The sequence below is a fragment of the Phoxinus phoxinus genome (genome assembly GCF_949152265.1).
Source record: "Phoxinus phoxinus genome assembly, chromosome: 18".
Classification (NCBI taxonomy): domain Eukaryota; kingdom Metazoa; phylum Chordata; class Actinopteri; order Cypriniformes; family Leuciscidae; genus Phoxinus; species Phoxinus phoxinus.
Genome location: NC_136893.1, coordinates 20,218,855 through 20,234,997, shown reverse-complemented (window position 1 = coordinate 20,234,997; position 16,143 = coordinate 20,218,855). Strand labels below are relative to the sequence as shown.

Sequence of the window (16,143 nt, the reverse complement as noted above, 5' to 3'; positions counted from 1 at the left end):
CAAAAATTCACATCAGTTTAAATAATATGAAATATTTTATTGAACGACTGATCATAGTTTGTCCAAGAGCTGATGCAGATTTATTTGAAGTAAAATTCTAGCTCTTATTTGCAGTTCCTGCCCATTACTCGCATATCACCTACTTATTAAATGTGATGGCTAATCAGTTTTAGGTTTCACTTACCAAATATTATAGTGCAAATGAATTGTGTCTATGACCTGATTATTCCAAAGAGTTTTATTCAGATAAAAGGTTAGAAATGCCTCCGATTAAGCATACCACTGCTTTTAACGTGAACTTTTATTGCTCTTCAGGAATACTGCTGAAAGCCCAAGCATTCAGTTCACATGGAGTTCATACAATTTCACTTTTCACAAAAGCAGTGAACACTTATCATAATCTACAAAATCTAATTTAAAAATTCTACATATCAAAAAGGAGCTGTGGAAATAAGTATGGGTAGGGAGGGTATACATGTCTGTAGGAAGCATGTAACGTACAGTTTAAGAGATGTGGGTGTTGACAGTGTTGCTCATTTAAACCTTCATACAAATGTTTGCCATTGTTTGATGAAACAAAATGAAAAGCTTATGACAAATAAGGATGGCTCAATAGTGGTTAAGCACATTATGTCGGTTGTAAAGACAGGCTCACTATATTAAGTTACACATTGCAACCAACAGCACTCAAGTATCTAGTGCATGGAAAATCACATTAGTCCATTTTAGAATCTATTTACCAGCATCAGTGGATTAATACATTTCGGTGCTATGCTGGGAAGGCAGTTAAAATCAAAGGATCTAAAAATAAAAGAAAAGGGAAAGGAAATCTGTCTAATTCTGCTATTGAGCACCTCGTGCTACAAGCCAGCAGATGAATACAGAAGGCAATTCGGGAGAAAGGGGTGTTCTCCTGGAATGTTTAGACACTGGTCTGCCGGTCAACGGGAATCCTGAGATCATTCGTTGACTAATCAAAACTAAAGGAAGTGCACATACACCCCTTTCCCCTACAAACATGTGCACACATTCACACAAATTCAACCAAAGATTTGCCACATTTTCACTCTTAGAAGAGCAGGAGAAAAGATTGATGTGAAGTGAAAGGTGACGCTCATGATTAGAACAGGATTACAGAAAACTGCCATGTACACAAGGCTTTCTTGTTATTCGATGGCAAATGCTCCACTAAACCACCAGAAAGATGAGCTTCCAGTTTTTGAAGTTGAACCCATATTAAGTCAAGACGCCCTGAGAAGGGTCATAAGGAGGAGATGTTTTCACGAGAGGTCTTTAGGGATGTCACCGGATGCCCTCCTCTCCTGGTCTATAAAGGATCTGCTAAACTCGCAGGATAAGTGATTTTTGGGGTGTTTGTACAGTAGAGTGTAAAAATCAACACCGCTTCAGTCTTGCTCCATGGTGTCATCTGCAGTCTCTGAGCTGTCTGAAGTGATTTCTGCAGTGGTACTGCCCTCTGCTGCCGGCTCTGTGGAACTGCTGGGACATGCAGACCGAGTCTCTGCGCTGGACACTCCCTCCTCACTGCTGTTATTGCTGCTACTGCTGCTGCTGCTGCTGCTGACTGGGTCGTTTTTCTCCTCTGCGCTCTCTTCCCTCTCAGACTGCCGCTCTGATAGGTCCGATTCCCTGACGGTCGCCTGACTGTGGGAGGGGTCGGGGGAACCTTCCGAAGCGGATTTGTCAACCCCGTTTTCTACGACCTCTGACTGTGTACTGGAGGGTTCTGTAGAGAGAGGAGCAGAAAATGTCATGTATGCAAACCGCTGCTGATGTGCAAAGGTATAATATATTAGCACAGCAGTTAATGCCAAGCTGACCAAGCTGGTTGAAATAAAACAAGAAAATGTTTTACTTATTTTACACCGATTGAACCCAGATACTATGAACACACACTAGAAAGTTTGGAACAATTAAGATTTGTATAGGTTAAAAAAAACAAAAAAACGGATCTTATGCTCATTAAAAAGCTGCATTTATTTGATTAAAAAACAAAAACAAACTAATATTTCACAATATTACCATTTAAAAATAAAGTTTTCTATTGTAATATATTTTTAAATGTAATTTATTCCAGTGATGTCAAAGGTGAATTTTCAGCATCATTACTCCAGTCTTCAGTGTCACATGATCCTTCAGAAATCATTCTGATAGGAGGCTTAATTATTATCGGGCAATAGACATTTACATCGACAGTCTGGCGTTATAATTTATTTGCTTTTGGTGTACTGTGGAGTGGGTAAAACTGTTTTTAATGACAGGCTAGCACATACCGTTGACTCGCGCTAGCCTAGCATCAGCGAACTATGCAACTGGAAGGACTGGATGAAATTTTTTGAAAACTGTCTCCACTGATGAATAACAACCAGGCTAACTTGAAAATGAGGTCCGATGTCCAAAATCCTGAACCACCCCTTTAATATTTTGTAGAAATGGTCAAAGATTTTCAGGATTCTTTGATGAACAGAAGCTTCAATGAACAGGATTTTATTTAAAATAAATAAATCCATTTCAAGAAATATATATATATAACTGAAGGAGAGTAAGGGCTCCAAACATATGGAATAGTTTGACAGTGCTAATAGATCTGCTACATCTCGTCTAAAAACTTACTTTATATAGATGTGCTTTTTGTATTTTGTGATGTCTTTTTGTGTGCTTTAGGGTTTAATATTTCATATTTACATTAAGCTTGTATAGCTCTTCATGACTGTATTCTTTATGATTGTGTTCTTATATTGTTATATAGTGGCTATAAAAGTGCTATATAAATAACATTTTACTTGATCATATCAGAATGATTTCTGAGGATCATGTGACACTGAAGACTGGAGTAATGATACTGAAAATTCAGCTGTGATCACAGGAAGAATGTACATTTTAAAATATATTAAAATAGAAAATTTTTTTTTTAATATTATTTCACAATAGGACCGTTTTACTGTATTTGTGATAAAAAATAAATAAATGCAGCCTTGGTGGCCATAAGACACTAAAAAAAATCATAATTATTCCAAACTTTTAACTGGTAGTGAATATATGATGATTTTCAGTCACCCAGGCCATTGAGGAATGTTCAGCAAAATACAAATCAATATATAAAATATGCATTTCTTAAAATGTCCTAAAAATCCAAATAGGAACTATTATTAAACTTAAATTTCACAAAAAGTATATGAATAATCGTTATCAATAATCACAATAAGATATAAAAAATTTAAATGTTATATTTCCATAATTTCATGTGCGTTCTTAGTTTTAACCTTTTTAAGATTCTATAATACGTATAATAGTAATAATTAATAATGTGTCCAAACTTTTTACTGTTAGTGTATAACTGCAGAGCAACTCTCCATTTGTTGAAGGCATTCACAAACACCACTAATACAGCCGGCTTGATCAGTTCCCTGCTTTTAGACCTCCGAAGTAAAGAAAGTCCAGACAAAAAAAGCTTGCAATGACACTGATAAAGACCAATTAAATGTCCAGTGTAAACGCCACCAGACTGAAACTAAGGCAGAGGGGGACGAGTCTGCGCACCAAACCTCAAAAAAGGGATTTTGGGGTATGGTTTACGTGAACTCCAGTCCTGTTAGCAAATGGCATCAGTAATCTGGTTTGTTATGTGGAAGCCAATTATAGTACAATGCATTTTTCATTGCTGCTCATGTCTGTAGAAATTGCCTTCACTGTGTATGTCAGGATTTAATTTAGCTAGCGAAGGAAGAAAAAAAAACCACAAGTGAAAAAAGTGAACCAAAAAGCACTTTCCATTTTTGGCTTGTTCTCATGAACGGTTACCAAGCTACAGTGGTAAACAGCTGACGCTAGTACTCATGTTGAGAATACAAATGCATTGGATTGTGGATCTGAGTCACATAATACAATATTAAAAAGACCTTCGGTGGAATGAGAATGAGACTCAGGTTTGGTCCAATCCAACTAAATTTGAAAACAGCCTAAGACAGTCTCGTATGCCAATAATCCAAAAGCAATAAAGCATCAGCAAGCGGCTGACAGTCCTGGAAACGGATGAAGCCACTCTGATGATTGGCGAAACACTTTCAATGAATGGAAAAGGTCCTGATGCTTCAATTAAAATTTACCTGACATTCTCAATCTCTGTCTATAAGGGGTGTAATGGTTCTCGGTAAAAAAAAAAACAATCGTACCACTCGCGGTTCGGCACGCGCTCGCACCGCGGTTAATCTCAAATCTGACAACGCATCTATAATATAGTTTGTTGGGGAACCCCACATTCACAGACAATCTCCAATCTGGGAACTTTCTGGGAACATCGATGGTAAAAAAAAAAAATAATAACTTGGACAGAACAGCCAATCTTTGTAAACTACGCGAGTGCCGTATGCTCTAATATGACCAGTCATTTACATCATTACGGGGGTTGATAATGCGCGAGCACAGGTGAGACTGTGACCGAATCAGCACACATTGCCTTATGCATTCAGACAGACAGTCAGTGCTAAGTCCGACACAGGCACAAAACAATAACCAAAGCGAATAAGGACTGCCCGATGGCCCAGGGCCAGTGTAAAAGACACTCGGGACAGTTGACGGAGCGGACGGGCCAGAATCTTAATCCTTGGCAATTTAAACATTCAAGCGCAAGAAGACGCAAATGACTTATCTTTGAAGATTAAATGCATTGTTATTTTAGATTTGATTAGTAATTTCTATATCTGAAAACTGTTAGACCTTCCTGAAAACAGGGTTCCCACACCTTGGTTAACCTCAAATTCAAGGACCTTTCAAGGACTTTCCAGGTCCAATGGCCTAAAATTCAAGGACCTAACCCTCTGGTCATCTTCATTTAGGGGTCACACTTGGCTCTGTCGCAGTCAAAAGTGACCGAAGCCTTGACATGCAACTTCTTCTTCTGAACATAGCACATACCGACCCGTACCGAAACCGTGACCTTAAAACCGTGATCATTTTGAATACAGGATGTTAGAACTGTAACTGTAAAAAGGACATACCTTGGTCTTCAGCGACACATTGGTCAGGTTTATTATCCTTCACCTCCGCAGTGACGTCTGATGAGGACTGCGGTAGATCCGATGAGCTCTCTGCTACTGATATGCAGGACAACGGCTTTTCATCTGGTTCTTTCTCCATCCCATCATCTTCTTCTTCATCATCATCATCTTCTTCTTCCTCTTTGTCAAACTTGAGCCTCTTTGCTTCAGGCGTCTCAGGATTCGTTGCATCCTCATCTTCACAATGTTTACTCTTCACTGGGCCAACGTGTGAACCTTCTGCTTCTGAAGACTCACTAAAAAGAAAAAAAAAAGAAAGAAAAAAAATTAAGACTCTAAATACACACTATTACAGATCCACGAAGTCTCAATTTAAGTTCCATGGCTTTTATTCCATAAGTTACCTGTCAAAGTCATGTATTTATTGACAAAGGTTTTTATTTTGTATGAAAACTTAGATTTCATCATATTTTTGTCTTAGACACTTTATTATGCCTTCATTTATTTTTGTTACTTTCAAATGCTTTAAGTATAAATTTGTTGTGCCTTTGTTTTACCAGACTTAAACCATAAACTACGAAAATCTATCATACAAATTATTGCGAATCTATCATACAAATTATTGCGATGATCTAAACCAGGGATGTTCAACTTCGGTCCTGGAGGGCCACTGTCCTACAGAGTTTAGCTTCAACCCTGACAAAAGCTCTTTTCTAGTAATCCTGAAAACATTGATTAGCTTGTTCAGGTGTGTTTAATTAGGGTTGGAGCTAAACTCTGCAGGACAGTGGCCCTCCAGGACTGAAGTTGAACATCCCTGATCTAAACAAATAGTGAAATAAACCTTTAATATCAATTATGTGAAAATTATCAATTAAATAAATAAAAAAATTCCACCACACAATTCAATAGTTCAATATTTTAAGTTCTATATTTCAATAGTTCTAATTTTCCAAAAAGCAGGCATGTGATCAGCTAAAGACAAAAAAAGGAAAACCTAACCATGGCCCCATCTAATTATTATTATACATTATCAAATTAAAAAAAGATATCGTATATTGCAATACATATCTTATATTGCTATAATACATACTATTTTACAGTGTAAAAAAAATTATATTAAAAAAATATTATATATATATATATAATCATGATAATATATTATAATACAACATGTTATAATAAACGTATTAAGCTTCTCTTTGTTGACAACAGATTTATAAACGATTCTCATGACAAACTAGCTGAAAACAGAGTGCTGTTACAGTACTCAACAGTTACACCGTTGTGTTTTGATGATCTCACCAAGCCAAATCACATTCTCACCATCATGCAGTCAAAATTCATAAAAAGAAACAAAATAACCGGGCACCTGGCGAGTAACACCGTTTCAACGCTGATTTTTACTCACATGTGGCGCTTTGAACCCATGCTATTATCCCGCAGATGGCGCCGCGAGCATGTGCAGCGCTGTCAGGAGCAATCCGTGCATGAAATAAATGTATTAGAAAACGTAATTTATTTACTAATTGTTAAGTCCATTCCGCGATTTCAATCATCATATAGTAACGAGCATTTCGTCCCTCCAAAACCATTTTTTCAGATTAACGCAATTCACGTGGGTCAAACTTTTCAGTGCAGAAAATATGAAAATCCGTACAGATATGGAAAAAAATCACATCTTTGAATGAGGCAGTCAATGAGAAAGGCAAATACCCTTTCAGTTAAACTGAATTTTCTTTTTTTTTATCGTGTGACTTTCTTGATCTTCGCACATAAAAAAAATAATACGACATCATGCTGCGTCAATCACGTTAACGCATTGCCACCGAAACATTTGTCAGTCAATTTTTTTTTTTTTTTATCGAATCGGGTTCGATTTTCCGCATCCGTAGAAAGCATTTTAAAAGGTGTTTTGACAATTCAGAGCCATGAACTGCTAACACAAAAAAAAAACCGCATGTACATTTCTGACTTTAAGAGTGTTTTCCAACATTATGATGGAAATATTAAGGTGTTTAAAGCTTCATTGGCAGACTCTCATTGAGCTACGCTGTTGCAGGGTCCACTTGTTTAAGCAGCAATGGAGGCAAAACAGATCCGAGAGAATTTTTCACATAGGAAAATTTTAAATAAAACATAAGGAAGGAAAGGAAAGTACAGTGTGGGAGCGTTTTACTGAAGTGGTTAACCAGGACCAATCAAGTGCTGGTTATGTGATGTATAACGGCTGTGAAGCAAAAGCCTTTGCTAGGGCTGAACATTTAATTTCATGTGTGTGTGTGTGTGTGTGTGTGTTCGGGAAGTTGCAGTGACGGAAACAGTGACATTCCAATTTAAGTTTGAAGGGAGTAAAGCCTGTGTTTAGGCTATTAAGAAAATGTAATTTTGCCAAAGAAGAATTACATTTAAAGGGTTAGTTCACCCAAAAATGAAAATAATGTCATTAATGACTCACCCTCATGTCGTTCTAAGCCCGTAAGACCTCCGTTCATCTTCGGAACACAGTTTAAGATATTTTAGATTTAGTCCGAGAGCATTCTGTCCCTCCATTGAAACTGTATATACAGTATACTGGCCATGTCCATAAAGGTAATAAAAAGATCATCAAAGTAGTCCATGTGACATCAGTGGGTTAGTTAGAAGTTTTTGAAGCATCGAAAATACTTTTTGGTCCAAAAATAACACAAAATAAGACTTTATTCAGCATTATATTCTCTCCCGGGTCTGTTGACAATCCTTCACAGTTACGCTGATGGCGTAAGACGCTGATGACGTGTTATCTGGTGCGCCCGAGCTTCGTTTACAGTCTGAGGGAAACGCACGCTGTAAAAGTGTCTCATCCGCGACATGCACATTTACGCACCATTAAAAAAATGATATCCACGCAAACAATGTAGAATAGCTTGAATATAGCGTGCGTCTCCCTCAGACTGTAAACGAAGCTCGGGCGCACCAGATAACACGTCATCAGCGTCTTCCGTCAGCAGCGGCACAGCGGAGTCGTGAACGCAGATTCACAACAGATCCGGGAGAGAATACAATGCTGAATAAAGTCTTATTTTGAGTTATTTTTGGACCAAAAAGTATTTTCGATGCTTCAAAAACTTCTAACTAACCCACTGATGTCACATGGACTACTTTGATGATCTTTTTATTACCTTTCTGGACATGGACAGTATACCGTATATACATTTTCAATGGAGGGACAGAAAGCTCTCGGACTAAATCTAAAATATCTTAAACTGTGTTCCGAAGATGAACGGAGGTCTTACGGGCTTAGAAAGACATGAGGGTGAGTCATTAATGACATTATTTTCATTTTTGGGTGAACTAACCCTTTAAGATCAGCCTACTTCAGTGTAATGTGTTACCATATCATCACGCTTAACACTGAGAATTAGAATAGTTGAAATGTGACGATCGGGCGCGGATCTCTAAATCAGAGAAAATCATAGGTTCGGGTGTGTGGCGGGTGGATGATTTACTTTTAACAGCAGATTCGGGTGACGTTAGCGCTGATCCACGCATCTCTAATGCACACACTGGCATTTGGGACTTACTTGACCGTTCTCTCCGATTGCTCAGAGGCCTGTTCTTTGCTTTCTGTGCTGTCGGGAAGGCCGTTGGTAGCCACACTGCTGGACAAGGAGAGTTTTGGTCTGTTCAGTGGCCTGGGTGTTCCCGGACCATTCACATTTCTATCACAGACAATCAAAGACGCATCAAAACCATCGGACAGTAAAATTAGGTTCATCTACTAGTCTCTCTTTACAGTGAGCAATAACATTTCAAACTGAATTGGTTTAGTGACCCATAAGGCTATTTTCAAAGTTTCCACAATGGTGGTTAAAGCGATAAACTCACCTATCTGGAAAAGCTGAAGTGTTGCCAGGGAACATGACACCATTCATTCTGTTCACACAACCTGAGCCTTTTTTCCTTTACAAATAAAATATGCAGAATTAGTATTAAAGACAGCGGAATGGTTTTTAAAAACATTACAAGCATAACAAAGCTGATATTGAAAGCTGCCCACACACAAAACCAGTTTAACTCACTCTGAGGTAGGATACACACAACTGACCACCATCACATTCTGAAGAAAAAAAAAAAAAAAAAAAAAAAGTACAACTTTTAATCTTCCTCAATTATCACCTTAAAAAAAATAACTCCCAAAGAATTGGTCATTTCATTAAACACAACATACCTTCTCCACACCCCTGAGGAACTTTTCTGTCCCTGCGTAGTTTCTTTTTGGCTCAGTAAGAAGCTCACAAAGACGCTGAATAGTGAAAGGAATCCTAAAGAAAAAAAAGCATTTACAATTTTAATATTTTCACAGAGGGACGAAAACAACTAGGGGTGGGAATCACCAGAGGCCCCACGATTCAATATCATCATGATTCTTAAGCCACAATAAACTATTGTGATTTATAACATTTTGCGACATGCTGAGAATTGCAGTAAAATGCATTGCAATTACCTTTTCTCAACTGCAAATGTCCCCAAAGGAAAACTTTGTCCATATACGTTTTTATCTAATAAGATAAAGTTCTCAGTCTGTTCATTTCTCATCTTCATATCCAACTCCTTCGTTCAATTTTTTCCTTCCTCATATTTTAGACATTTTAATAGAAATTACAGTTGTCAAATGACATTTTTTTGGTGCACATTTGAAGCCAATGTATTTGTTTTTAAAATTCATATGTGAATGTGATTCCTTAAAACACCGCTGACTGTGCGTCTCCGAGAGAGAAATTATTTACTCGGTCTGATTGTGAAATTACAGCTGAGAGAAAGATTTCAAATGATCATTATTTCCCGTATTTATGCACAATAATCGCAATCCCAAGCTAAAATTCAGGTGCTAAATCAATTAATACTTGGCCTCCATTTATCAATAAAATAGCCCCACTCAAAATATCAATGTTTTCCCCCCACCTGGAACTGTGAAATATGTCAGCTGTCTCTTACCCGTTGTATCCGTTGACGATTTTGAGAATCCTCTGCTTCATCTCCTCAAAGGGAATGTACTCAACGTTAGGATTGGCAGGTCCCCGTTGCTCTGGACACGAGGCTTTAAAATCATCCATCACTTTCTCCAGTTTGAAGAGGAAGTAGTTTTTAAACTGAGACCACTGAATGCTGAGGAACGTTGTAAATGATTCAATAAAGGAAATTAGAAACTTCTCTATTCAGACAGTTTACTCACAACACTCTCTGAATGGGTAAAATCATGTTTAAAGTCAGCATGGAAAGAAAATGATGATTGCCATCTCCACTCTATTGTGATGTATATCCGAGTGAAACGGCTCGTAGGGCGAGACATCAGAATTTAACTGTTGTTGTTGTTTTCTAATTGATGTGATCTCATGTGAGTGGCAGTTGCTAAAGGGGAAGGACTATTATCATCCCGCCAGTGCGACCTGTCATTCACGTGAGCTCAACCAATAGCAAACCACAACCATCCAATCAATTCCCCAAAGACAAAATCAAGTCACAACAGGGAGGAAAAGACAATAGAGAATGTAAAGATGACATCACAACGTGTTGAGTTCTGGGTAACTGTCTTTAGACCCCATATTCGGAGGACCGCGCTGCCTTTCTGCTAAGGCAGTGTGATTGTGAAATATGTCGCCATTGTACGTTAGGTCATGCACGCTGCATCGAGACACGCCATATTAACTCATCATCGTTCAGTGAGAAAACTGGACAACACTACCTTTCTTCACCTTTTCCACGTGTAAAAACACTATGGGAAGTATTGACTATTGTCACTGGTTCAACCCATTGAATGTCACTCAATAAAATAATCACATTGCTGAGCGTTTTTGAAAGTTGTGTATTTTGTTTGGTTTAACATTACCTTTGCGGATATGGCTGTTGCAGTTTGTCGGCTTGTGAAGAATTAGCAGAACTTGCACGCAGCCACTACAAAACAGTTAACAAGCTTCTAGGGATTGACTTTGGCTGTCTTGTGTAGAAATACATATTTAAAAAAACAGTCAGTGTGGGTGTTTGTCTACTGAATGTGACTCACATTCTCTGATTCCCCATCATTAACATGGGAAAGTGGATATTTACAGTGACAACAATAAAACTTGTTACATTTAAACGTTTCCAACTAAAATATGGATCGCCTTCTTTCGGCTCGTTGAACACGTTGTTGTTGACTTATTAAAACCCCATGGGGAAATTTTGTTTCAATGAGTTTCATCATGCGTTCACACACAAAAAAACAAACAATGTACTAAATCTTTCTGAAATATTTAGCTTAAGGTTTAACATGTCACACCAACAAATAACTTCATTCAAAACAGGTCCGCGACTGTCCTCATCCCCCTGAAGGGGAATAACTAATGCAGTATCATCTGCAAATTTAATTGCGGATCTCCCTGGAAGGGTACTTATAGTTGCTTGGGTACAAGATGAGCAATAAGGGTGAGAGGACACAGCCTTGTGGGGATCCAACATTAATAATTTGTTTCTCACACAGTGAGCCACCCACGCACTTGTTGAACTCTGTTCCTTAATAAGTCCCGCAACCACAGAATCAGTCCTCAATCTAGGAAAAACTGTGGCAAGTCTTTCAACCAAAACAGACGGCAGGATATTATTAGGCGATTTAAGATGCGAGTAAACAATATGCAACAATGTTAAGATTGCATGATCCGCTCCCTTGGTTTGACACTAGGGTTGTAATGGTATACTACCTGTATGACAATATATCACAGTATGAACACGTACGATTATCATATCATGCACATTTGCTTATCTACGGTATTAGGGAAAAACATTAGACGCGTGGTTGTCCTCGAGGATAGATATCCAATTTGCAAAAAATGTGGTGGCTGAAAAAGGAGGAAGTACATCAAACATGTTCGCCTATATTTGAGAACACCGTCCCTCCGTGCAGATAAAGGTGTGACCCGTTTATAGCTTAAGGGCGTATGGTTTCAGAAATGCGGAAGGAAATGCAGAATCCAGTCATGAAAACAGAATTTAGAGAATCACGCAGATGTCACGCAAAATATGTGAATTGATGGATAAGTCAGTAGAAAGTAGAGCTGTACAATAAATCAAATCGTGCAATTGACTGTGAATATTAATGCGCAAAAGACTGCTATACAGGTGAAACTCTGAAAATTAGAATATCGTGCAAAAGTTTATTTATTTCAGTAATTCAACTTAAAAGGTGAAACCAATATATTATATAGACTCATTACATGCAAAGTGAGATATTTCAAGCCTTTATTTGTTATGATTTTGATGATTATGGCTTACAGCTTATTAAAACCTAAGAGAACGCTTAAAGAGCATTTCATCATTTTATTTGAGAAAAAACATTGTCAAATATACTCTGAAACTCAAAGGTCTTCACTACAACCAGACGAAATAAAAGTTTGGTTTACTTTGAAAGAAATTACAACAGAAATATATGACTTTTGTACATCTTAAAATAATAATTATAACAACAATACAATTTATTTAACCATTAAGGAATATCATTTTTGTCCATGTTTTAGTTTAGTAAATCACTGTTGTGCAGCACTTTGCCAAAAAAATTAAAGGAAAAAGTTATTTTAGTTTGATTACATTTTAAAATATTAATCAAAATGTTAAGCAATTATTTTCTTACCACCGTTTTTGATTCATATTTGTGTTAAATCATAAAAAGAAAAAAACACTTTTCTGAATAAGATACATTTCATAGGACTCTATTATTCTTCAAAATGTTAATTCATTATTAATGAATCTAATTCATAATTCTTAAATTTAATTGATTATACATGTTATTGATTATTGAAATTAACAAACAAAAACAAATTGTTTTAAATTTGTTATAATAAAGCATTTGTACAACCAAAAAAAAACCTGTTTTCATTAATTTAACTGATGATAATAATAATAAGAAGAATTGATTGTATAATACAGTATACTGTGAAACCGTGATATTTTTAGAGACCGTTATCATACCGTGAAAATCTCATACCATTACAAACCCATTTGACATATTTATTTGGACAATTCTACCATGTGACGGCTGAAGCAGCAGCAAGTGCCCAGCGTGTGACACTGCTTCATAGTAAACAGAATTCAGTAAAACTGGAAATCCAGAGTTCCCGCGAGAGCACAAGTTGAATTTGCTCAGCGAGTTACTCTGGTGTCGAGTAATGATGCTCATTAAATATGCCCTTGTATCTGAGCTGCACCAATCACATCGGTTTATCTGATATAGGCGGGCCAGAGGCGAGCTAAACAGATGACGACAACTCTGTGACGTCGAAGTCATTAGTAAACATTGCAAGATGACTATGGATGGCCTAGGCCGCTACAACGAACGAGTTAGACTTGGCTTTTTATCTTAAAAAGGAATAGAAGACGGCGCTCGAATCGTTCCTTTGCAAGAAGGACGTTTTTGCCGTTTTGTCGACTGGATACGGCAAGAGTCTAATCTACCAGTTAGCTCCGCCGGTAGCTAAGCATATGCGGTTTAGACTGTGTATTGTCGTAATTGGTTGTAGTGTTATCCAATTGCGTGCAGTGAGATTTTCAAATGCATGCTTAGTGCCGCCCCTCGAGCTGGCCGGTTTACATTAGTCGACGCCAGACCATTAATCTTTTAGATTAAGGTCTGGATTTCCAGGCTATAAAACTGCAGTAAAAATGTCAAATTATCATGCAATACAATATGAATATTAAATTAAGTCAAAAACATAACAAAAGCGCAGGTATTGGTATTAATTTCAGTATGTAGCATAGGGCGATGCTCTAAAGATGGAGGCACCGCCCCAGAATGCAACGCGGTGTGATGTAACTTCATTCTCCATTTCATGCTGACTTTAAAATACTTGTGAATGATGCAATATTCTCTCTACAATAGCATAAATTAAAGAGCATTTGACTCTGAGTCTGTCTGTGAGAGTGTTGGACTTACATGGTCTCTCCTGTTCTCGCAACATGCGATAGAAACTGATCCAAAATCGGGCAGGTTTCTTTTTCTCCTTTCTTCTCGAAATCTACAGTGAACAAAGTAAACAATAATGCTTCATCAATATCACGTGAAATGTTTCTTTCATTCTATTGTGTTTATCAAAATGACTGACATTTTATTGTATTGTTATTGCCTGTCATCGCTTGTAGTGTGCATTCACGCGGTTATTATTTTGTATGAAAAATGCCAATAAAGCACTTTGAAATTGACATCTCTGCTCCAGACTCCCCTACAAAGTTAAGTCACAAAAATAAGCGCCCGACAAACTTTTTTTTTGCTGACTATGCAGATAAGTTAATGCAAGAAAGAAGTTTCAGACAGTAAATAAGCGACTAAACCAGTGTATTCTGTGCTCACATAACAGCAGTGTAGCTCACAGCTAACCGGCTTTCTATCTGTTCCCGTGTAGCAGAGGACTTTATCAACTTCCGACGTGGTACATCTACAAGATCAACTCATACACATTATCGGTGTATTGTTGAGAATCGATCGATATCGATTATTAGTGATATTTAAAGCTTTTCCGGCATGACCAGCACCTAGCATTGGCTGCTAGTTTGATTTCCTAGCTTAGCTTACAAGCTAACGAATTAGCCAAACCTTTTCTGTTATTCATGATTTGTTAGCGGTACCTCGAAATGCTTCCAGAAGTGTATCGATTTCCATTGTGGAGGTATGTTTGCTACTCTCTGGTCTCTCTGAGTCCAGCTGGAAACAGAAAGATGGCAACAGCGACACAGAGAAAACAGCAGCAAATCTTTAATATGGCGCCGGTGACGTCACTACCCGACTGCTGCTACTGAGCATGCGCCAGGTCTGGATGTTTATGAAAACTGCTCATTTTGCATAGAGGAGCAAAAACAATCCTTTTTTGTTGCTAATTTGTTAGATATTAAACGGTAAATCCTATGCGCCAGTCTACGACAAAAATAAAACTTTGAAGGTAATATAACAAGCAGAACTTGTAACATTTACTGCATAGACTTATGCAGAGGCAGTGATTTCTCAGTCTAGAAAGAGCATAATAAAGCAGTTCTGGTTGTTTTTTTAATCTTTTATGGCTTGCTTATGAGGTTGCATTGAAATAGTACTTACAACGCCATCTAATGAAGAATATCATTCTTAAATAATAGCATAAGAATTTTGGAACTCACAACTTATAGTAAAATGAAGTCAAATGGTTAATATTAACAGATATGTAATTAATTTAGTACAATTTAATAATAAATATGTCTGAATGTATTTGCAAGATACTGTAAATTAAAAGCTGATCAGAGGGATGCAGTGTATGCACAATAAAAGTTTATATATGTGTGTGTGTGTGTGTGTGTGTGTGTGTGTGTGTGTGTGTGTTGGCTATATAAGCTAATTGTGCTCTCATTTGAGAATCTGTCCATTATGTGTCTTACATTTACAACCAACATTTCTCTTTTCAATAGTGTCTTCTCTTCTCCGTTACATCTAAACTTTCTTTAAATTATTTATCAGTGTAAATTGCTCCTCTGTGATCCAACAAACAGTATATACATCCATCCATACAAACATACACGCACACGCACGCACGCACACACACACACACACACACACACACACACACACACACACACACACACACACACACACACACACACACACACACACACACACACACACACACACACACACACACACACACACACACACACACAAACACACACACATCCTAACATACATCCTAACATACATACATACCAACAGACATATGTACATACATACATACATACATAACAAATGACATCTGAATTCTCATAGAGTGCTAAAAAGAGTGTATGTGGATCTGATCTGCGTTTGTTGTCATTTTCTAATCTACTACCTGTACTTTCTTCTTCTTCTTTAAATTGCAATATTAAAATGAAGTTACGTGCAAAACCTGATGATCATTATTTGAGATGATCCAAAGTGCATCTTGTGCTTCAATGGAAGCAAGAACATCTGACCTTCTGTGCTAAGTCACAAGATCAATGGCACAGTTACTCATTTAATTGGGGAGTTAAATATTTATTTTTCAAGTTACTGTACATCAAAATCACGTTTTTGTGCAGACAAACCAAACTGGGAGACCAACTAAAACCATCAAGTAATTTTAGG

General features: G+C 37.4%; 1 protein-coding gene across 2 annotated transcripts; it reads right to left on the bottom strand.

Moving 5' to 3' along the window:
* Positions 1 to 19: 19 nt before the first annotated feature.
* ppp4r2a (protein phosphatase 4, regulatory subunit 2a) lies at positions 20 to 14,859 on the bottom strand. 2 transcript variants are annotated; one of them, XM_079587974.1, is made up of 9 exons: positions 14,649 to 14,859; positions 13,960 to 14,041; positions 9,996 to 10,166; positions 9,229 to 9,322; positions 9,080 to 9,117; positions 8,886 to 8,960; positions 8,582 to 8,719; positions 5,019 to 5,314; positions 20 to 1,747 (listed from the first exon to the last, which is right to left on the bottom strand). In XM_079587974.1, exons 1-9 carry the CDS (start codon positions 14,680 to 14,682, stop codon positions 1,407 to 1,409), a joined length of 1,269 nt encoding a protein of 422 aa, XP_079444100.1. In that variant the 5' UTR covers positions 14,683 to 14,859; the 3' UTR covers positions 20 to 1,406. The 2 variants fall into 2 exon arrangements, with proteins under 2 accessions (XP_079444100.1, XP_079444101.1); XM_079587975.1 differs by lacking the exons at positions 9,996 to 10,166; positions 13,960 to 14,041; positions 14,649 to 14,859 and adding an exon at positions 9,505 to 9,952.
* Positions 14,860 to 16,143: the final 1,284 nt, after the last annotated feature.

Excerpts from the sequence above, each read along its gene's own strand:
- ppp4r2a (XM_079587974.1), bottom strand. The coding sequence starts at position 14,682 with ATGGAAATCGATACACTTCTGGAAGCATTTCGAG. Across the intron at positions 9,118-9,228 it reads TCCTCAGGGGTGTGGAGAAG|AATGTGATGGTGGTCAGTTG; the intron begins GTATGTTGTGTT and ends TTTTTTCTTCAG. Across the intron at positions 8,720-8,885 it reads ACTTCAGCTTTTCCAGATAG|AAATGTGAATGGTCCGGGAA; the intron begins GTGAGTTTATCG and ends TGTCTGTGATAG.